At 37.1% G+C, this 25,237-nt stretch overlaps 1 protein-coding gene across 2 annotated transcripts in view; it reads right to left on the reverse strand.

Annotated features, from left to right (window-relative positions):
• Window positions 1-25,237, reverse strand: part of fstl5 (follistatin-like 5) — a 339,290-nt gene that overhangs the window by 199,862 nt on the left and 114,191 nt on the right. For both annotated transcript variants that reach the window (XM_030146006.1, XM_030146007.1), the window contains exon 4: window positions 20,387-20,635. In XM_030146006.1, coding sequence (XP_030001866.1) covers window positions 20,387-20,635 — 249 coding nt within the window. The remainder of the gene's footprint in view (window positions 1-20,386; window positions 20,636-25,237) is intronic.

Genomic DNA, 25,237 nt, shown 5'->3' on the forward strand with positions numbered 1-25,237 from the left:
AGAGGTATTTTTTTCATGTAAATGAGTATATGTAAATGTGAAATAGTCTGGATCACAGGATGTACCCTGTCGGAATAATCCTATCATTGAGAGATTACAGAGAATACCTCATCTCATCTAAATCTGGTTGGATGACTCTGAATCTGACTTTAGAATTTCACTAACGTCATGCACAAGTCACTATGTAGCTATTATCGACATATCACACCAGTATTTTAGTTCTACAAATGATAAGGGATCCAAATAGAACAGTTTTGTGCAGTCTGAAGTGATACAAATCTGGAATTTCATTAGGGCTCAGATTGGAGAACTCGTTGGTGGTCATGTATTCCCCTCAAAGCTTTCGAATTAATTGACTGGGATTCATTTGTGAAAGTGGTGCATCATTTTCTGACCATAAAGCACCAAATTATGACAAACTAGTTGAGGACATAAAATAAAATCATGTGAATGGATGGGTTATAGAAAGTCACTCCAGACTAGTTTCCTCTACTCACACCTTTATTTTTCTCATCTAATCACGTGGCATTTGACGCGGTGGGAACATACACGTAGAAAGCTTATAATGTGTACAGATAACATGGCAATTAAAAGTTGTGTGTTATCTGTACGCAATTCATGATATCACATTGCAATTTTACATGGTTTAGCTGAGACCATTATTGGGTACTGCACCTTAGCCTTTTAACAGTAAAGAAAATACTGTGACAGCTGCAAACTTTGACAAAACAAGCATCTTTTTGCACACCGTTTTCTTATAGAATAGAATAGAATGCCTTTATTGTCATTATACACATCAGCTAAAATTTACTTAGGGGGTCAAATGAGTGGCCATTTTTGTCAAAAAAAAAAGTTGCAAGAAATGCATAGAGCTGTGTTGAAATAATGCTAATACATTTGTGCACAGACTACTGATATTATTTGACAGTGGAAGCTCTATTTTCAGAAATATTGGATTTTGAATAGCACGCGTATGTGAAAACTTTTGCTGGTGGATGGACGTGACATTACCCATGATGATCTGGTCAGTACCAGTGCTTAAAATTATATACTTACTATTGTTAATTATCCTCTTATTCATAAACGTTAGTATTGTGGATCTAAAACAACAACAGCTGATACAAAAACACAAAATGTGGCAGTGGACGGATGTGACATGGTTGTTACAGATCCCATCATACTGATGGTCGGCAGCCATGTCACCGTTTCCACAAATGATCCCTGTGCAAAAACTAGGGTCATAATTATTTATTGTATAGTTTATCATCATACTAAAGAGTAAATAACAATATGGAATTGTTATTTCTTTATAAAAATGCTTATTATTAGAGAACTGTTGATTTAAAAAGTGACGTGTGACATTCTTCATGTATGTATTGGCGTAACATAAGCAGGATGGATCAGCACCATACTGCATATTGCAACCTGTAAAAATAAAACGTGATATGTAGTATATAATCTTGTAAGAAAAATTGGGGAATCTAAAAGAATAGACTATTTGTTTTTCAGGTAAATTCAGTTAAAATATAACTTGGCCATTTGTGACATGAAAATATAGCATTAATTGTGATGAAATTGGACATTTTTGACCTGAAAACATAGTTCATATGACCATCAACATGTTGCAACAGAACTGAAATCCTGTAAATTTGCATAACTTGCATTTACCAACACAAAGTTCCTTTGGGGATTCACTTATATTGATTTCTTATGCACAAAGACATAACTAAGACCTCTAAGCAAATTTTAGCCAACATACAATGAAATTAAAAGAGACAGCTCTCTTGTGGTGCATAGTGCAAAACAGTGTAGAAGTTTAAAAGAAAAGTGTAAATATATACAGAATAAAAAAAAGCATGTCAACCAACCAAAAACAAAAACAGAAGGGGTTTCGTCATTTTAATACTACAGGTTTCTTTCCAATGTACAGATATTCCACCCAAACACCCACAGGCTACCCAAAACACATCAACTGTTTCAAGACATATAAAACCAGCCAGAAACGACACAGTTTTCTCCTTATGTGAGTGAATGATAGTGGAAGGAGCCAGACTCATCTCCAACAAAGTGGATTTCTGTGTGGTTTTTCTGATATTGTCTGTGGTATGAGTTTTCAGTCCTGACTTCTGACCCTTGTCTTACTGTATTGTCCCTTTTTTAACCTCTTTTCCTGTGTATCAACACTGGTCTTTCGGTCTTTTGTCAGTGCATCCTTCCTGACGACTGCATGAAAAAGCTGTTCCTGCAAGGCGAGACACAAAGAGTGATGAGACCATTGTGCTCTGAAATTTTCCTTACTATATCAGTTTTCAACAAACGGACCCGTGCCAGTCCCTACAGCTATGTCATACATCTACAGTGTTTTTCTCCGGCATTCGTCTTCATTGGACTGTAATAAGGGAGGCTAACGGTGCCATGTATTCAGTGATATGACTATCATTAGCAGATGCCTGTGTCATACAAAAAAGCTGGGAGTAAAAAAGGAATCAATGAGGGGGGAAAAAAATCACAATATCTTCTTTGGATTGAATGTAATGCTCCAGCTGTTAGTTGAAGGTTTTCCATTGGTCAAGTTTGGTGAAACTTACTCAAATATTACTTTGTATGCCTTAGTGGGGAATATGAATTTACTTTTTCAATGTCTTCTTTTAAAATCCAGTGAAATGAGTCATAGCAGGAGAATTTATTCATGCTCCAAAAAGTAATTTCATTGTGTCCTTTCTAGTATTATGACCTGGCCTTGTATTTTCCATTTCCTGCATTATGTGTGAACCTGAATTGTACTGTTTATAGTGAACGACGACCAGGTCTGGGCTGAATTTTAAAGGCTGAACATATGTTGCTCTCAGCCTCTTCATGTTTTGGGTAATAGGATGGTTGTACTCATTTTTGTCTGTCTCTCCACTAGGTTATCGCTGTTGACATGAATATCAATTTCCAGGATAACAAGCTTGTTTTTTTATGATATTGACTAACAAACCCTGAAGTCAGTGCTTTTCTGTGTGTATCTGGAGTAAAAAAACAAAAAAAAACAAAAAAACAACCCCGATCCTACATCAACAGATCTGCTACACAACAGATGAGCAGATAATCTGGATAAATTGAACTGACACATTAATCTTTTCTGCCCTGAGTACACTAAAATTCAAGAGGAACACTGATTTGCTTGAAATAACACTTTCCTGTTCATTTTCATTCATTCATTTCACTCATACCTTATGTATATTGTACCGAATGCACTACTGTCCTATCACACAGGACTGTTGACTTCATATAATGTACTAATGTTTTTTTTTTATTATACTTGGACAATTGTAGTAGTAGCACTTAAGAAGCATATTTCTATTCATATTTTATTCTGAAGCCTTTGCACATTCCTACTTTTTCTTAATACTCTGTGTGATATTTAGAAAATTACATGCTACTATTTTTTTTAATATCTCTTTATTCTCTCACAGGCACATTTTGGGAATTAAACTAATACTGCAAGGCAGAGTGTTTCACAAAAATGGCCGCTGTTGCAAAATCATTTGCGATTTATATGCGTTTAAATGGGCAGGTTCTGCGTGTAACAGAAGTAGACACGATGGATTACTCAAAAAACCTGGAATGAGACTGAGATTCATGAAAAACCTGGAAGTGTGGATTAAAAAAACCCACTAGGATCATCAAATTTAACATTGTGTCTTTATTTATAGTGGTATATAAGACTATTTCTAGCCATGTGGTCCAGACAAAATGACACCTAGGTAGTTCTTCCTGTCCCAATTTTGGTCCTATTTTTGGCCCAAATATTTGATTAAAAAAATCACAAATTTTGGGATGGCTCAAAGCAAGAATATATATTTTTTGCATTTATCTAAAGTCATCATTGGGTACATCCTGGGGGAAAATATGTCTAAATTCCTCTTTTATTATGGGGTCTAAAAAGTAGATACCAAAATGAACCCAGTTTCATAGAAGCACCCAATTCTTCTTACCCAAATTTTACCAAGATATTTTCTAGTACATTTTTCTTTACATGTTACTGTGTTGGTCTTAGATAAGAGTGTACGTCAGAGCAACAATTTAAAGAATAAATCAGCTCCCAGTTCACAGAAACTAACTTTAAAGGTGAGTGGCACAAAGACCCCGCCTTTGACAGTAGTTTCGACGTCCTTGCAAACTTAATGATCCGCAGCTCCAGATTTTAATGAGGAGCATTTCTGTGGCACTGCGGTTGAACACAATGCTAAGTTTCATACAGAGGTCGCAGCATTAATGGCACCACAAAGTCATTAAAAGAAGCAGGAACGTACAGGAGGTTCTGAGGAGGTTTCTCCCATAGGACAGACACATCGTTAAGGTACAAGGTCTCAGGAGGAAAGTAGCTACGAAGCTTCATGAGTGTGTTTTTCTTGGCAGAGCCCGGGGGAGACATCCACATTGAGTTGATTCTGCTGAGACGTCAGGGGAACAGCAAACAACAAAAGAACTCTCCTTCAACAAAGCGTACAGCCCAATTACAGATTGTCATTATTGGTCTTTGGCATATGTGTTTAGTTTTCTGTAAAAAATACTCATGTAACTGTGTTGTACAGAAGCAGTTTAACCAGTATACTAAACATATAAAAGTATTAAAGGCCATTTAACCTCTAACAGGGTACTTCTAAGAGGGTCAAATTTGGCCTCATTTATCAAAAGTCGACATCAGGATATAAACAAAGAAGAGAAACTGATGATGAAGTGGCATCAGTGTGTGTCAGAAAACTGAAACATGGAATCAAATTACTGCTGTGGTTAACATCTGTGCCATCAATAAAATCCATATTGTCACCTTCTTAAATAATGGCCTAAGTCAGTGATTCTCAACTGGGAGGGCACAAGCACATGGGGGGTCGCGAGTCAAATCGTCGTGCGGGTGCATTAGCAACTAGTTGTGCATCACATTATAAATCACTTGGCACATACCCCCCCTCCCACACACACACACACACACACATATACTCATGTATCAGATTGAGGTCCGTGAGTGTGTGTGTGTGTGTGTGTGTGTGGGGGGGGTATCGTCCAGCACATTATTTGCCCCCTCTGGTTTCAAATTTGTTTCGGGGGGCAGCAGATAGTCAGTGATAAGGTGAGGGGAGTTCACTTTCTCACAGTTTTATCTACACGTGGTGTTACTTGTAGAATTATGGATTGAGGTCTGGATTGAGGACACATTGAGGTCCGTAAGTGTTGGGGGGCATATCGTCCAGCACATCCCCCCCTGCCCGCAAATGTGTTTTGAGGGGGCAGCAGGTATTAGCAGGTATAAGGTGAGGGGAGTTTCACTTTCACTTTTTCACAGCTTTATCTACAGAGCTATAAAACTCACCACGTCCTCAACATACAAGTCCATTGCGTTACTTGTACAATTACGTACCCCCCACCACCTATCCCACTTTTTTGGGGGGTGGGCATAGGGAGGCCGCAAGTAGGCTCATGACACCATTCGTGGGGCTTGGTTCAAAAAAGGTTGAGAAACCCTGGCTTAAGTCAGAATTTTCAGGTTATTCCAAAAACTCAAAAAATATCATATACTCATATATTTGGTGCAGTTTTTTTTTCTGGTTTTTGAAAAACTTGAAAATTACATAAAGCCAAATGCATAAAGCCAAATCTCTGAATATAATGATAGGCTTATGTAATAGCTTATGTTAGAATTCTTTACATTTAGGTGAAGCGTAAAAAGACTAGAGCTCAAATCCACCCTACATTCTCAGAGCTGAAGTCCTGGAATGGAGGATAACTGAGAGTCTCAGACAGAAACCCTATTCAGTTTGTGTTTCAAATATTTCACTACACCGCTTTAACGCTGTTGAAAACATTTGTGCTGCTTTGTTCAGAACAGATGACCAGAACTTCCAGGTTCAAATTCTCTGAGACACTACAGAAACTGTAAAAGCAGCTCTAGCCTTACACAGTCTGCCTTTTCTTTTAAAACTGTTAAGGATGGAAACAAGCTGCCAGATGTAGTCTGAAACATGTTTTTATATTTTCTTTCACGATGCTAAAAACTTGATTTTAAGAAACTAGTATGGCTGACATCAATTTGATGTTTTCCATCTCTGTATATCTGTTGTTAATATTACGATCATGTGTTGATGGTGTGATTTGAGGATTGAATGTAGAAGTATGTTTATAAGTATATGTGTGTGTTACAGTGTGAATGTGGGTATGACAGTGGGTGTCAGTCTGTGCTTGTGTGTTTGATGACATCATCCTAATAATATTTAATACCTTCTATATGCATCTGCATTTCATATTCACGGCTGTACCTACTGGGATATGGTAGATGGAAACTAACTGGTAGATATGGTCCAATGAAACATTTCTGTCATAAGATTAATATTTTTGTGCATGATCCAGGATAATTTCATAAATACATGACTCATTAACAGCACTTCAAGACTTGCATAAAAGTCTGAAACTCCAATACATAAAATATGAATAAATGTTGTACTTTGTTTTCCATGTTAAATTTGGGACTATACTTGAAGCTCTCAGCACAGCAGCTCATTTGACAACCAAATATTAATGGTACCTTGTTATAAGAGTGCAATACTGTGCAGAACCCACAGACTGAAATATGGAACAAACTTTCTCTGGTTAATGCAAAAAGAAATCAATTGTAATTAAAGTCAAAAAATATTATCACTGCTAATTGCAAACAATTTGAAAACACCAGGGCTATCTATATTATATGACACAGGGTCGTTGCAGGCCTTTTTATAATATGTTGCAGTAGGCTGTGTTTATCTGTCCACACGTCCGTCCATCCATCCATCCATCTTCTGATCCAAATGTGGCTGACATGCAGATGAACATTCCCTCTAACATTCACACCTACAGGTGATTTAAACTGACCAATTAACTTATTAAGTGCATGTCTTTGAACAGTGGGAGAAGGTGGAGTACCCACAGAGAACCCTTGTAGATACAAGGAGAACATGCAGACCTCTACACAGAAAGGCCCATACCAGCCAAACCACTGCACCACCCATATACTTTTATGTGATGAATAAATATTTGCATTCAAGTACATGCCAGAAAAACAGTTCTGCCTGAATTGATTCAGAACAAGGACTATAACAACATCTGCAGGGTGTGATTTGTTGGGGGGGATGGGGGCAAGCAACTCCCCTCTCTGGTTTTTACATCCCTGCGTCTGCTCAATGAATTTCATCCTTGGGGGGGACAACCAGCCAACTGAAATAACAGTCAGGTTGTGACAGTTGTCTTACACCTATATCCTTCATTAGTGGCACTAACGTTCACCTGAACTGAACTGTCATCAGTCTCAGAAATTCGCGAATGTTCCCATGAACTGGGGTGCCATAAAGGGGAAGTAAACGTGACAAATCCATGGGGCCCAGCATTTGTGGGGGGGCCATAGATCAGTGGAGGGGGTCCAGTGGATACAGGTTAGAAGTTGTGAAAATTTCATGTAAGATCTGCTGTAAAAGAGGAATAGAACTTGGGAGTTGGACGTTGAAAGTAGGTAAAATTTAACTTTCGTTTCATGCCAGCGTTAGTTAGGTCAGTTATGGACCGCACCCTGATGTATATAACTGCCCCCCTTGCTCCGCCAAAAAAAAAAAAAAATCCTTCCCTCTGTTTTTTTGACAAATCACAACCTGAATGTCTGTATATCAGAATGTAATAGTTTAACTCAGTCACATTGGAGCAGCAAATGGACATGATATGTATCAGACCAAATGTGTACATTACACACATCATTATGACGTAATGCATCCACCCTGAACCACCGGTGGGCCCTTGGGTGCGCTCCAGTGGGCTGTAGAGGCTGTGGTTCTACCAAATATTTCAAATTAAAACCTAAATGCATAAATAAAAGAAATGTAAATGTGTAATTTCAGTAACAGTTACACTTGAATATCACCAAAGCAATCAAAAGAAATTATGGGGTAGAAACACATGTGTTTCCTGCTGTTAGCTTGCTAACCTGCAACTGGATGCAATGAAATGAAATAATAGATTTTTAATATGAAGGAGAGATCCTTAGTCAGCAGGTGTTGGAGAAATATGAGCTGGATACAATTAATTTGGATTCATAAAGGTGTTCAGTGATAAGGAGATTTATTTGTGTATTTATTCATTGCTAACATATTTGATTTTTTTTTTTTTTGGCATGTTCAGATTTATTTATTTAATGAATTCATTTACTTAGAGAATGTTCTCCTCTGAATAACAGTCAGAAGTTATGAAAGGTTAGGGAACCCTGATGAAATCTAACAACCCATGGAAACATTTAGATCCACATAATTTGATGAATTTCTCACCTGAAGATAAATAAACTCTATCTATATCTGAATCTCTATCTATAACAGGATGATGAAACAGAAAAGCAAGTGATGCATTTACACTAAGTAGTAAATAAAAAATCGAGAAGCTCTGGCACGGAGGGTTTATTGAGAGCCAAAAGACTGAACGTTTTCTAAATGTATGATCTCCCAGATAATTGGATGTGCTGTATGAATTGAAACCACTTGCTTGATGTCCCACAACCTCAGCCATAATTGTCTCCGCTTGTGGCAATTGCCTGCTGCAGAGAATGCTCGGCCTCATGCACACATTGCCCTCCGCAGATTGGACAGGCTTTTGTGCACCACTTAATTTTCAATCAGATCCGATCCTGGCTAAGTTGCCATGCAGTGAAAATGGGGGTCATATGCTCTACCCAGTGCTAATGAGAAGCTTCAGTCAACACATGGCTGTCATTTTTTATCCTGTCTTCCCTAACAGATAAGAGGCATGGTGAAGGTCTGGCTGACAAGGCCTTCCATTCCCAACATAGACTTATCCAACTGGGACCAGCAGAACCAATATAGATTCATCCTTTCTGCATATGGGTGTCAGTTCAAAAGCAGTCATTTCAGAGTTTAAGCTCACCCAGGAGACTAATTGTCGATCAAATTAATATGAAGCACTTTTTTTTTTAGTCATAATGACATGGGAATGTCTGCTAATGACATGTACTCTCATCAAGACATCCCACTGAGCTGTGGACGCAGGACATAATGGTGCAATATGGTGACTTCAAGCAAGAACCAATGGCACATCACTGTTGTATTCAACTGTGGTATCATTACTCTACTTTTCCAAATGGCATGCTAAAATCACCTCTCAAACTTATCCATGAATATTTATTCAGGTTAGATGTCACAACCTGAATAATTATTAATATTTTACATACTTACTTGGGCTTCACAGTTCTGATATTTTTGACTTTTGACCAGCTTCATTTGCAAAAAAAAGAACAATTATGTGTATAGTATGATCCTGGTTCCATTATAGATATCACTAATCGATTCCCTATCGATTCTCTTATCAATTCTCTTTGGATTAGGAAATTAACTGTAGTACAAGTGGCTTTATTTGCATTAACTCTTTATTGTCAAATATCCTCCAGAGACCCAACATTGCATTTTTGTCCTCTGTAGGGGACAAGAGTTGCATAGCTTTGCTAAAAAAAACAAAACAAAACAAAACAAAAAAAAACAGCATCTATTGCAAAGAACATTCTATAAATAAGAAAAAAAAGTAAAAAAAACAAGTGGTACCAGGCACAACAAACCCTGCCCCTTGCACATATTGTAGCTTATTTTGGCATTGATCCAGCTGATGTCATCATGTCTATGCATGTGCTCATGTCAGCATATCAGTTGCCTCTGTATATGTGCCAAGTTTGAAGTAAAGTGGAACAAAATGGTTGTTTTCATAGACGTGAAATATTGCCCATCATAAGTAAATAGGAAAGGAGAAAAATATTTTAAAAATTCTTAAAAAAAAAAAAAGAAACTTTGACCTACTTTTCCCCAAATGCAATGGCATCTCTTCTGGGTCACTGGCAATCTATGAACCCAATTTGGTATGAATTCAACCAATAGTTTTGCTGCTAGAGTGTTAAACAAAGAAGGAAACAAACAAATAAACAAACCGAACCAAAAACAATACCCCTCACCTCCGCTTCGGGGAGCGGGGTAAAAAAAAAAAAAAAGTCATGTTGGTTCCAATCAAGTCAATTATTTAATATATAAAAGCCAAAACTTTCACTTTCCTAGGCCTCAGGAGGATATGCACCACCTCATGAAGGGTTCTAAAGGTGTGGTTAAAGGAGTGTGAGCTCTACCTGCTGCAGCCTCTGAGCTTCGTTCTCATCTAAGTGTCATTATCAGACATGGAGATTATTCATAAACAATAGTGACAGCAGGTCACCATGAAATGGCACTAACATTAACAGTACTGATAGAACCCAGAGGAGTTTAATGTTAGCAGGTGCGACAGAAGGTGCTTCACTGTAGGCCCCACTTCCAGAGTCACCGCCCCCTTCGCTAAGCAGCCAATCAAAGACGTTCATTGGTGCAGTTTAATTGGATGCAGTGGTTGAACGTTTCTACATGTTGGAGGTATTTCCCCTTTGTCGTGCCGTCTTTACTGGTGAAATACAACCATACTTTAGAGGGTTCTGAACCAAAATGTGGAAATGACGTGTGATGTATTTCACATGGTGACGTCGCAGAATCATTAAAACAAACTAAATATTCGAAGCAACTGAGCTTCCGGTTCTGTCCTCCCATCCCTAAGTGTCAGTGCTCCACCGCTCAACAAACACACTGGGTTTAAATACTGCTGTAAACTGAGGCTGTTGGTGTTGGTATGTGTGTTACAACCTGAACGAATATTAATATTTGATGTACAGAGTTCAACTTGACAGATCTGACCGTTTTCCCCTTTGAAAAGCCGCTGCTGTTCTTTCAGTATTGTTAAATGTTTATGTGGACTTTTCAGATTCCATTCACTGTACCAGTTCGACACATGGATGCTACATTTAAGCACTGATGCAAACTAGAACATCTGAGCTTTTGTTCAGGTATTATTTAAAAGTGGGAAAGACGTTTTAAATGTAACGTGAACTGACATTCTTGGAGCTGTTAATTCCAGGCGTGTTCGGGGCCTAGTTTGTTGCTAGTTTGTTAACATTACTTGTCAGCGCTCGAAGCAAGTTGTGACATTATCTCACAAGCTGTGATTGACATTCTGTGTCTGACTCGCAGCCTTGTCCCTAATGTGGATTTTGGCAGATTACTGCATTTAATCACCATTGCTTTGAGGATAGAAGAGTCAATAATTTAAAAAAACAAACAAACAAAAAAAAAACAAAAGCTGTGAGACTTGGGAAACAACAGCTTTAAAAAAAAAATGTTAAGAGCTGGAAATACAGTCACTGAAAAAATTATTAGACCATCAAAAGTCATGACCTTAAACACAACAGACTGACCGACATTTGACAAAAAAACGTCTGAGTGCATTGAGTGATTTAAAAAAAGGAAGTACACATGTTCAGGTGTTAGCAGAAAAGGTGAGGAGGAATGTTAATTGCATGCGCAGTATGTAGGAACACTTCCTAAAAAGAGAAAGTGATAAGTAACAAGTGTTAAAGGAAGAAAAAAACACATTAAAGTATTGAGAGATGAAAACAAACACCAAAGATGTGTTGGAAATAAATATATAACAAACTTAAAATTACATATATTATTGAACACAAATAAATACAATAAAAATTCCCATATCTGATGAAAATTTCAATGAGGACTCCCTTTAATTTCACTACTGAGCTTAAAGCCTGGTTGTATTCTGACACGAGCACTTGTGGAATCCTTAATTTAAATTTTTTTAACCTCCTAAACTCTTTTCTCCCACATTACTGACACGAATTTTATGTATACAGTCGCGGAAAAAAATATTAGACCATCAAAAGTCATCAAAAGCAATGGTTATGCAATCAAGTACTAACTCCTGTGTGTATCATGTGACTAAAAGAAGACATGGAATTCCTAAAAGCACTGTTTTTGTCAGTACAATGCCATAGATATTGATGAAAGAACTGAAGTGATTTTGATATTATCAAGAAAACATTGAAAATGGATAGATATCAGCTCTGAAATTAAACTCTTATGAGCTATTTTTGTTGTTATCACTATATTTGTCCAAATAAATGTACCTTTAGTTGTACCAGACATTAAAATGAACAAGAAACTGAAGAAAACAAGGGTGGTCTGATACTTTTTTTCTGCAACTGTATGTCTAAATATACTTATTCTGAACAGATTGTCTGACTATTTTTATACTGGAAGATTTCATATTTGAAAACTATAACTGTAGTTATGGGTGAGAAGGTTTTGCTAAAACACTTGATTTTATTTGAAAGATTTGCCAAGTAGTTATGTGTGTCTTCAAATAAAACGCCATAGCTGATTAATGATTGTACCAGACCATCTGCAACCTCTACTTCATTAGCTCCTCTATATCCAAACACAAGCAACATATGACATTTTCTGCACCTCATTAGTACAACAGACACGTCATCCATATGGCACTGAAAGTTCATTTATAGACTCTGACACAAAATAAGCCTCACCTGGAAGCGTGAAGCCTGTCAGCGCTATCCCCTTAAATTAAGGATAAAAACTTTTTTTTTTTTTTTTTTTTTTTTTTACAAACTTTAAATAAGCATCTGGTTTTCAATCTGCAACAACAACATTGACACATTATAGACAGGCAGAGTGGCTAATTGCAGCTGTAAAATTTGGAATTTATGATGCAGTTTTATCTTAAATAAAACTTAGGACATTGTTTCAAATGACTCATACTCATAACAAGAAAGAATAGATAAAATGTTGAATTTTACAGACATAATAGAGCCATAGCTGATATCTGTACCACATGTGAAAACTTTCCATTTGGGAATGTACTGAAATACAAAAATTCTGGCAAGAGCTGAAACAATGCATCCAAAGCATTTTACAGATTCAAATAATCTTAGTCCCACAGCTGTTTATATTAGGTTTACACCCAGATGATGGTAAGGTTTTAAAAAAATCAACAAATATTTGCAGATTTAAGCAGATTATTGGCAAAAGGAGTAATAGCCCCCTCTCGGAAAAACACCAAAAGACCAAGAATAAGCAGATGGTTGTCTGAGCTATCTACAACTGTCCCTTTAGAGAAAACAACATATGCAATAAAACATCAACAATATACAGGGTGTATCCGAAAAAAAGTAACCACTGGTAATTTTGGCCTCAAAATTGCATAATTCATGGGTATAAATCTGTGCACATTCTGTACATTGGCCTTGCTGTTCATCTGGATGTCCATGTGGTTTGGCAGAAGATGGTCAGCCCTCATGAATTATGCAAAATTGCAAAATTACCAGTGGTTATTGGTCTGTTTCTAACAAATTAAAATATGTATTCATTCAAGCTTTATTAAGGACAATATATATATATATATATATATATATATATATATATATATATATATATATATATATATATATATATATGTATATATATATATATATATATATATATATATATATATATATATATATAATATGTTGGTTAAAAAAAACAACTGTAATGTTATGCAGTATTTATCACTGGTGAATGTTCCAGGGATTTAAAGAGTTTAAAGATAAATTTTATGTTTTATCTGAAATGTTCCAAATCATATAATATGTGTTGAACTATTTTTACATCCTGATAATCAGATTTATTAACATGGCATCCATTAAAAACACGGCATCAATTAACCCTGTAAAGCCTGAACCATTAAATCATTGACAGAAAATTCCACTTCTTTGAAACTGGAGCCTTTATTGGTCCTTCTGAACAACCCAAAAAAATGTTTTTTCAAATATCAATTTCCATGTATTTTGTATCATATTTGATACATCAGGTCTCAATGCTCAAATGTTATTATTTTTTGAACAAACAAAAACATAATATAAAACAAACATGTCTAACAGATTGGTAATTCCTTTTCAAAATTGATAAAGTTCTGCCTCCTTCCATTAATTTAATCTTGCAGTGTCACTGGAAAGGCCTCTGGTGAATGAATTCCTCCCCCTGGTGGATTATCTGTGTATTGTATGTATCTAATTGTATACGTCAGGTTATCTATTTTTTTTTTTTTTTAATATATCACACTGATTAAGCAGGGGGCATCAAAACTCATGCATCAAATATGATATATTTGTCATTATAGGGTTAACCACACAACCTGATGCAAAAACATAACATATTTAACACGTGGCTGTGTTATTGGTTTATTACAAAATCTGTCTGATTAAGTAACACCTTCGAGCAGACAGAGAAAAATGGTACTGAAAACACCCATCTAAAGTAAAGCTGAACATGGTTAAATTCATTATTATGCTCTAATCAGCAGCGTATACCTCCATATTGTGGGTAAATTGCGAGAATTACCTGGAGGACAAGTAGTCAAGTAATACATTTAACATGCCATGGAGGGCACATTCCATTTTACTCACTAATAACCCCTGAACCATAATTACATCTAGATTTGGTTGTAAGCTCTATTACATTTGTTCAATTATCCATTTCCTCCCATCCACAGTGCCTTTTGTAGCAGCAACAAAGAATAAATTCCTTGAAGCAATGAAGAAATACCGTCCCCCTGCTCATATGTAAATATTTAAATCTGTAATCAACTTTTTTTGTTTTTTGTTTTTTTAATTTATGCCGTTATTTTTCAATTTGTTGCAGTGAAAATAACACCTTTGGCTGAGATAATTAATCAGTCTAGCAGATTCCTGTGTCCTCTATCTTGAACCCTCATCCGATGAGAAATTGATTACATATCAGTCACAGTAAAAAGAAAAACCGTGTGGATCGAGAAAGGAATGAAATGAGAGAGGGGGGAAAAAAAACAGAGCGCGTTTGTGTTTTTATTCTTTCCTTTGGCTCCTGTTGATCTAATATTGATTCCCTGACATTGGTCAAATATCCCACTCTGCATTGCGGATAGATGTTGATTGGGGTTGGGGACAGTTGGGGAGGGTAATCTGACAGGACAGGGCACATGAGAGAGGCTGATTAGGACTGTCACCTACCACTGGAGACGCTGTCATTGATCTGAACACTTTTTTTTCTGTGATTGGAATGAAAGCTTTGATTGTTAACACCGTCTTGCTCCCACTGTTTCTGCACAGGCTGCTGTTAATGCATGCCAAATCATGAAGCTGCTCTCATAGGATCTGTATGAGGGAATTGAATTGTAGTAAAAGGCTTGTAAGCATCTTCCTCCCTGTAGTTTGCCTCTGTTTATCTCTATATTAAACATTTCAGTAGTGGAAAAATGTGTTCTTGGTAAAAAAAAAAAAAAAAAGTGTTGTTTGCTTTTGTTTTGGTTATTTTGGTTCTACAATCCGACTTAGGAAGACCACAGAGAATTTCATATGCAACAGTATACAAACCCGAAGCCATTCCCAGCCTTCTATGAAGTTACTTTCAAAGTTAACAAGAAACACTGTCAAATCAATGCAGGGATTCAGTCAATTGCATGAATGAATATGCTGTCTGTGTGCCGTTTCCACCTATTCCCTTTTGCCCTGAATGGAACAAAGGTGCAGTGTCGGGAGCTCTTACCTCACTGATGTCTAGCTTTACAAAAGGGAGACTAGCCTTGTTTCCAGGGACTAGGAATAATTGGTGTGTTTATACAATCAATGGTAGAGAGCAGTCAACCCTCTCTGGGGAAATATGAGCGGTACAGCAATACCACCTGCTCCTACCTCCAAACCCAGCTCTGCATTTTAGAAGGAGCTAATATGACTGCTTTCAGATTGTGCCTTTTATTCTTTATGTTCCACTCACAATATAATGTTCTACACCGATGCGTGTGCCAATACGTCATGTCGCTGGTCCTTTCAGTAATGTATGCTGTGTTCGTTACATGTTGTGTGAAGGTGTTATATTGTAGTTCATACACTGTACGTGTTTGTGTTTTGACATTAGCAGGTTAGAGTGCACCATGCATCCACTTCAGGAAGTACTTATTCTGTTAGTCAGGGTTAGAAATGCTCTCTCCATTACAACTCTGCTTTTCATGTTGCTCCCTGTATGATTCACTCACATTATTTTCTTTATGAAAATACAAAGATGCAGATGCTGGAAGGGGTCACTTTTTACAGGCTATTGTTTTAATAAGAATCTTATGGAAAACAAGTATATTGTGGCTATATTCACACTAATATGTTTTCTGTTTTAACCCATGTTTAGTTTATTTTATTTTGAATATGCAACAAAACCAAGTAATCCCACTGAGTCTTTACAAATGAAATAGATTATAAGAAAACAAAACAAACAAAAACCTGTACATAGACATGAAAACAAAGTATGGCTTCATTTGCACATTCGAAAAGGAGTGGGAGGAAGTCTAATTTATTTAATCCCACCCCAAATGTTGACATATTTTGATGTGAAATGCTGTCGTGAAATGGCCAGAGTCTATCCTTGATATGTATAACATGTTGTGTTTTGTGCTTAGTCAGAATTTAGTCTGTTATGTGTAGGATTTTTGAGTTACTTTTTGGATGTGACATAGGAATTTAGGGGAGGTAGAAGGATGAGGTAAGGGTTATAAAGAGATTATAAATTAAATTTCATCCCACTCCTTTTCAAATGTTTTCCTTTCTCTTTATATAAATCTTTTTGTTGTTTGGTTTTAATGTTATATTTGAAAAAAATAGGTCAACAAACAAACCCATAAAAACCCAAACACCCACCGTTGACCAAAACCCTCTACTGATGGAACTGTTTAATACCTACATCTGCATGATCAGGAAATAAAAAGTCAGTTAAAAAAAAAGAAGAAAATATGTGAGTTTTGCTGAAAAGCACCAAATAAAGAAGATAATATTACTATACATGGTGATGAATCACTAAAAGAAATGTTAGATATGGAGAAAAATTCCTTTGGGAACTGACACAAATGTAGCACTGCACTGTAAAAAACAATGGTAGCTGTGGTTACCAGAACAATACATTCAACAATGAATTCGACATTGGATTTTGGTGATATTTACAAGTTCAAAATGTTAAATTTGCTTTTTTTCAAAATTACTTTTTAATTTAATAAACAAACATTTTTTAAGTATGACAATAGGCTGTTATTTCAACATTATGGTCTTGAAATTTAAACAGCACCACACCGTTTTTCAACTAACAGTTTTATTTTCTCAAAACAATATCCAAATCTAGTTTTGTTAACATACTCTTCCCATTAAAAATACAGCTATATTTGATTTAATTGTTAACACAAAAATCTTTACAAATAAACAACTTTGCATTGTATTTTCACTTACAGTTTATTAATGTTGCAATTTTACAACATTTTGGTGTTAATTCTATGGTCATTCTTAACAGTGGGGGTCTTTATGGGTTAGGATGAAAATAACCTTCCTCCACACCAGTGTTTTAGTGAAGTGTCAGAAATAATCTGTCATCAGTGGGATCATGATCAAATGCAGAAATTAACTGTACAAGCTGCAAATACAGACAACACAGTTAGCCGTTATGTAGTTACTGATACAACCCAGCCAGACAGTGAATGGAGGAGTCTGTGATCATTGTTTGGAAATGTCTCAGTTTCTTTCCACTTGCACTAAAACAAAACCTCTAGAGTTTCCCCAACTGAAACAGGGTCAGCAACCTTTACAGAAGTCTTTTACAGATCCCAAAACACCAAAGGTTTGTGGACACTAGGTACAGGCATAGCAAAAGATACACATTTTAAAACAAAAGCATTTTAGTGTGCGTATAAATTCTGCATCCCAGAATGTCTTCCCTATAGTCATTTTAAAAAGTACTGTGTAACCTACAGTTTGTGGTTTTGCCAGCTCAATCCGATGTGGGAGATTAATGTACAATGCATTGCCAAAAAGAAAAAGTCCCTCACACAGTATTTCATCGGAGCACCTTTAGCTTTGACAACGCTGATGCAATGTCACAATAAATGTCTCCATATTTATTTCTATCCACAATTGCATTTGTTTTTGACTAAGATCATGTACTGATGGTGGGAGGGTGGGACTGCAGCATAAAGTCCAGCACATCCCATAGATTCTGAATGGGACTAAGGTCTGGACTCTGGTGGCCAGTCCATGTGTGACAAGGATTTCTCATGCTTCCTCTACCACTCTTGCAGAAGCTCAACAAGCCCATTGAACCCTGGTTTCGTCCAATCCTTATGTTCTCTACAAAGTGATAGTTGTTTAAGAAAGAAGAAGCTACTCACTGCATGAGTTAGCATTACAGATTTACAGATGAAACATAATCACTGCACTGATCATCCAATGGAAGGGTCTTACCTATTAGCTTTGTTAAATCCAGTTTTTGGGTTTTTTTGGCCAGGCCGTATAGTTTACTTTATTCAAACTGACTGAACTCATATGTATCATTATAACAGGTTGTGTTGAATTAAAAAAAAAATGTTGTCAACCTGATTGTGACAGCATCTCAATGCTAAATGTAACTTGTTTTGCATCAGTAATAACCAACAAGACAACCTGATGAACAAATGATTGTAATCTTGTTATAAACAGAGGACTGGAGCCATGTGTAATTTGCTGCCAAATTGAGGCTGGTAACACGAAGAAGATCAAGATTTCAGTAGAGGGAGAGCAGATGCACACTATGCACTGATATTGTAATGTGTCAGACGTGAGGCTACAGGATATGAGCTAAAAATGTGGATGAGGCAACATATAAAGTAAACTCTGCAAAAAGTCATCATAAAAGTGACCATGAAGCTGCATTTACAACCAGATCATCCCCACATTTACTCATTAATTTGTGTTTAGTGGTAGTTGTCAAAATAGATTGAAGGTTTGCATTACTGCTCCACAGTGGACTGGGCTCACTACACTCTACTGGGAATGTCTGCTGAGGGGAATTAAAGATAGGTCGATCCAGTGTTTGGCTTCAAAATAAACCAGACACAAACTAACCAACCATATACAACGTGGTAAACACTTAAAGGAGTGATATCTAGCTATTTTTTAAATGGAATTATACATTTTAAACATTTCCCTGTGGTCTACATAAACTGTAAATGCTCTGCTTGGGTCTGAATTCTTCATTAATTCAACTCCACAGGTCCATTTTCAACCCTATTTCTGAGTAATGATTCCAGAAAGGTTGTTTGAGCGCTGGCCCTTTAAATGCACATGAGCCACTTCATGCCCCACCCCCTCCAGGTTGTTGGCTGTGCTGCTCTGTCCCGATCAGCCAACAACTGAACATTTTAGGTAATGAGCTCGAAGTTTGGACATATTTACAGTATGGACAACAGCCGCTGCTGCTTACAAAAAATGGTGTCATACTCTGAGAAATGTTCGTCGGAAGTCTTGACTTTTTCGTGCAAATGTTGAGATGTAGCTAGTTATTGACGTAACAAATTTAGCAGGAATTAAAACAGGTTGTAGAAATCTGCTTGATTTTTTGTCAAAATGAATATAAAGATAGCTTTGCAGGGTCCCCAAATACACAAAGAAAGGTACGAAAGACGAATAAAAGTGGGTTTAGTAAAATATGACCCCTGTAACAGTTCATTGCTAGTGATGTTTTCTCAAAATTCAATGAATAATTGAAGACCCTGGTGCTTAAAGTACTGAAGTCACATTTTTTGGATAATTCAAGTTGAGCATATAAACATGTATTTGTTTAGCTAAGTCCACCCCAGACATATTTACAACAAATTTTTTGGGGGGCTTCAGTACTTTTACTTTTAACACTGGGGTTTTCCATTCAAGTATCAGCTCTGTTGGGTACCGTTTTACGTTTCCCAGCCAAAACAAAGACCTTCCACCAGAGCATCATACGATTAGAGCAGATCTTCCTATTGAAAGTTGGTCATCTGCCAAACTGGATGGCGCAGTAACATGCTTATCGGGCATTTGGCCGATGGTAATTTCCCACCCCGCATAAGTCTGTAAGGCACAGATTATTCAGTTATTCCTCTTTTTCTATTTTGAAAGAACAGGTCTCCTTGATTCACTTTCATTTTCCCATTCCTTTAGGTCATAACTAACCTAGATGCAGTCCAGTGTGAATTAACAGGTCAGGCATAGTACTTTAACTGCCTAGGGCCATGCATTTGTGGCCCATGAGGGTATCATAAGAAAGGTACAGGCGCTTATGCATGTAAATCTGCACTTTGGTTTAAAGCATCCATGACATTGCTTTATGGGTCATTTTTTTGTTCCAGCAGCAGTGGACAATAATTGCTTTTACTTGTAATACTGGAGAGACATCTTTAAATGCACATGGCCTAACTATTTAAAGTAGGACTGTCTTAAAGGTAAAGTATCATGGTGCATTTTTAGTGCTGTTGTGCAACATTAGACTCATGTAAATGGTATCCCACAGGGTTTAAAGCCAGCAGAAATACATAAATTGCAAAGAGTGCAGCAGAGAAAATATCGTATAAGTTTAACAGACACCATACATTAGTGGACGGTGGTATGAGCTCTTACCTTTGTAGAAGCACTCCTCACTGTGCATGATGGTAATCTTGCGTCCCCTGAGACAAGACGCCCGATGGAGCTCACAATGGTTCTGGTAAAGCTTCCCATCTGAACCGCACACAGGTTTATAGTGCGGTTTACAGTGATCCAAGCATTTACAGTCTCCTTGGCCGGTCTCATGGTTGACCACACAGTGACGTCCCAAGCCACAGTACTTATGTTCACAAGGACCTGGATAGCCATTATGTCCCATAAAACCTGAGGAAACACACACAAAAAACACATTTCTTTTCACTCACTAAACATTTAATAAGGGCAGCTGACAAAAAAAGGTCTCATTCAGAGAGTTTCAGTCCCCTAAAGCAGGGTTTCTCAACCTTTTTTAAACCAAGCTCTGCTAACGGCATCATGAGCCTACTGGCACCCCCCCCCCCATGCCCAACGGGACGGGATGGGGGGGGTACATAATTCTACAAGTAACGTGTGTGGATCATGTAGTCGGTTATATATGTACTACTCCCCTCACCTTATCATTGACTATCTGTTGCCCCCGAAAACAAATTTGCGACCGGGGTGGGGTGTGTGCTGGACAGTATGCCCCCCACGCACACATGATGATGTCACTTCCGCCCCCCCCATGTGACCCCTCCCTGGAAAGTGTAAAGGCATCACCAAATACATGACACTATCTTGGTCGCCCGTAAAGATGGAATAGTTTTCTTTCTATTCCTATGTATCAGTAATTACCTTTGAGCAGGTGCAAGGATTATATACGAGTCTCAGTTACACTTTATCTATCAGGAATAAATCACATTCTCATAATTGTTTCATGAAAAGATGTAGAAATATTTCAATCCAACTTTATGGGCAACTTTTATTACTATAAGTGGTGTGAGAGACATTCATTATCTTGAGTTGTAATGTTGGTATGTGTAAAATGAATAATGAACAGTTTGTAATGGTTGCCTCTCTGTGTACTGTTTCTTGAAATGCTTTTTAAATGGTTACTATGGTGACGCACACCAACGTGAGGACGTAACCTGTACACTTCGAAGTCAGACAGGAGCTGCTCCGGTACCGATATGCTGCTTTTGTTAATAAGTTGGGACTCTCAAACCATTTATTTAGTTTTTCCCTCGACAAAAGTATGCTTATGTGACATGTGAAGAATGTCTGAGCTGCCCTGCAAACATTAAACATGCAGTGTGACAGTAAAGAGCTGTTTCGAGTCATGGTTTCAACTAGGGCTGCTCGATTATAGGAAAAAAAAAAAATCACGATTATTTTAGCAATAATTGAAATCACGATTATTAAAAACGATTATTTTTTAACCTTAAAGTTGTTTATTTTTTTCTTGCAAAGCAATGTAAAATATACTCTTTAAACATAAATGAAGCTTTTAACCACTAAAACAAAGTATGTTCACTTTTGTATGAAACAAAAAAATCTTTGAATGCAAATAAGTGTACTGTAAATTCAAGTATGTTTCCTTTTGTAAACAAATAGTGCACTGTAATTAAACTGCTATAGACTTGCCATAGAACTGTAGCAATTAAAAAAAACTCACGTAAAGTGCAAATTATAAATTCAAGTATGTTCAATGTAGTATGAAACATAATAAATTCAGTGGCATGCCATGAGGTTTCAGTTCAGGCCTTCTGTTTACATCAGCCATCAAGAATACGTACGTTAAGGTTATACGGGTTAGGGTTAGGTTAATACAGGAGTTACAGCATAAAGAGATTCGGAGACTGAAGACTGCATTGCGGACGAAGTTGTTTTTATGTGTTTTAGTTTTTCAAAAGATTATGATAAAGGTGGCGGTGGTTAAACTTTAGATGGTTAAAAAGGTCTGCTGTGTTAGCGGTCAGTGCGGACACAACTACGAAACACTTTTTGCACGTGATGTGTTTTTGCTCTTCGTCTTCTTCATCAAACCCAAAGTGATTCCATACAATTGAATTGGACTTGCCTTTTTTGTTTACCAAGCACTTCTGCTGTGATTCTCCTGCCATTTGTCCAGACCGCTAGGTACAACTTTCCTCTTGGGGTGGACCTGCCGGCTAGCAGGCAGCAGTAGCTTATAGGGGGGCGGGGCAGAGCAGCTCATGGTAGCTTGTGTGCGCGTGAATTAAAACAACTCAAAATTAATAATCGTTTTTTCTCGATTACATAATTTTTGTAATCGTTGCGTGTAATAATCGAAATCGTAATTGAATTTCGATTAATTGCACAGCCCTAGTTTCAACTCTTCTGACTCATGGAGGCCTCCCTGACCACTACAAGTTCTATCTCCTGATCTTACCTCCATTGTGTTCTCAATATTCCAAACCCAATGACAAGGTGTCTCAAGTTTAACTACTTGGTAATTTGATCACTTATTTGAAGGGAGTGCATGAGTGTAAAAGGCCCTCACATAAGAAAACCTTCATCTTCTTTTTATGCTTACTGTATTTACTTAGTGTGGGAGTAGATGAAGTTGTAACCATTCTATCCTGAATGTCTAACCTACAGCCTCTGTAGTCTATTGTGTGTGTGTTTTTCCATTTTCTAAGTCAGATCTAATACTTCCTTTCAGCTTTGGGAAACTGTCCCATGTTGTCCCACGTTAACATCCTCTGCAATTTCGTGACCTTAATTCTCAATTGTACTGTGATTTAATAAAATGCAGGAATTTTCTTCAAATAAAAACAAAACAAACTGTGACTAAAAAAATAAAACACCAAAAAAGAAATCAAGGTTTGAACCAAAAGATGGGTTTGGAGAATTGATGCACTTCTATAAATTATTCAAGTCATGTTCTCTACAAAGCACTCACAGTGGGAGTGATTAAAAAGTCAGTTTACTTCAACGCTACGCAAAACAACTTGTGTTTTATCTGACCATATCTGAATGTGTGCAGAATCACAATGTTATATACAGCCAATATAGACTGTAACCATTACACATTCATACAGGAATATCTAAAGATCTGAAAGATTAACATTAACGTATTCTGGACATGTAGCCAATGCGATTCATTTTGCTTCTGGCTGTGTGTTCAAACAGAGGATTCTATGTTTTCTGGGTTATATGAGATCAGTTAGCAGGGAGCCAAAACTCACCTTGAACCCTGATGACTATAACATGGTCAGTGAGGATTTTACAGTAGGACTCTATATCTGCAATACTAGCATTTCTTAGTTTTTCTTTCTGAAATGATGTGAAGGTCTTATTTTATGTGCCTTTAAATGGCAAAATGTGTGAAAAGTTGTGCTGAACTTCCTTAAGTAAAAGCCTGTGATAGGGCTGAGGTAGTCTTGCATAACCATAACCATCTTCACACCGTTCTGGACTGTCATCAGAGTTATCTGGCTTAAGTAGTACTGAGTGCAAGTTGCTGCAACAGTGCATTTGTAAAATAGTGCTGGGAGAAGAGTTGTTTTGGTGCAACATTCGCACTTGAGGGAGCATGTCGTGGTATGAAAATGACTTAATCTCTATAAAAGTGTCTTTTTTAAATGTGCTACTTGTGCAGGTGTAGTTTGGAAGTTGCTGTTCTTTCATGTAGCTAGGAGGACTTTCAAAGCAATAACTCACAGACGGCAGAAGAAAGGAGGACAGTCCTAACACTGTGCCATACAAACATTCACCCTTATTCCAGCAGACTAGTGGGGATGTGTGTGTTTTCATTGGCCTCACGACGTGATTCAGTTAAAATGTACTTGTTATGTGTGGTATTACTTCCAAACTCTCAACAGCACAGGATAGTTCTAAGTGTGTACCAGAACACACCAACCAAAACCATCAACAAATCAACACTGTGTATCCACAGACTGTATCACTCACTGAATAAAGTATAAAGCTCATTGTTTACACACATCTGTATTATGGTATCATCAAGTTTTCTTCTTCAAACTAAAACTCATAGCTGCTTATTTTGACAGTTGATCAAAATAACGCTATCTATCTATATTATAAAAGCCAAGTGGCCTCTGTGTGTGTGTGTGTGTGTGTGTGTGTGTGTGTGTGTGTGTGTGTCCAGGAAATCTTACCAAGATATTTTTCACTTGTTCCATTGGCAGATTTTATGCTTAATTCAAGATTTTTTTTGCTTAATTTTTTTGCCAATGGAACAAGTGAAAATGATCTTGGTAAGATTTCTTGAAATAAGATTTTCAAGATCTATTGTCTATAAATAAGTTCTTATACAGTATCTCAGTGAAAAGTTACTCTCTAGGTGCTTATGTCTTATTACCTTCACCAACGAGGTTATGGTTTTGCCAGCATTGGTTTGTCTGTTTTTCTGTGTGCAAGATAACTCAAAAAGTTATGGACGGATTTGGATGAAAATTTCAGGAAGTGTTGATACTGGCACAAGGAACAAATGATTAAATTTTGGTGGTGGTGGTGGTGTGGTGTGTGTGGGGGTGGGGTGGGGGGGTGGGGGGCCAATCTGCCTTGACAGAGGTCTGCGCTCTCTGAGTCCTTTTCTAGTTTTAAATGTGATGAGATATTTTGACTAGAAATGAGAAAAATGCATTTGGTAAGATTTTGATTTTTGCAGTGTGTGTGTGATTGATCCTTCATACTTTAAATTACTCTTTCATTAATTAACACAATCAGCCAGGTAAGTCTGAAATCCCTTTCTGAAGACTACACCAGGCTACAATAGTCTATATAATACAGCATAAGTCGCTACATCTTTACCTCCGCCAAGGAGGTTATGTTTTTGTTGGCGTTGGTTTGTCTGTTTGTCTGTCTGTCTGTGTGCAAGATAAGTTAAAAAGTTATCGATGGATTTGGATGAAAATTTCAGGAAATGTTGATACCGGCACAAGAACAAATGATTAAATTTTGGTGGTGATCGGGGGTGGGGGG

This window comes from Sphaeramia orbicularis, chromosome 10 (genome assembly GCF_902148855.1).
Source record: "Sphaeramia orbicularis chromosome 10, fSphaOr1.1, whole genome shotgun sequence".
NCBI classification, from domain to species: Eukaryota; Metazoa; Chordata; class Actinopteri; order Kurtiformes; family Apogonidae; genus Sphaeramia; species Sphaeramia orbicularis.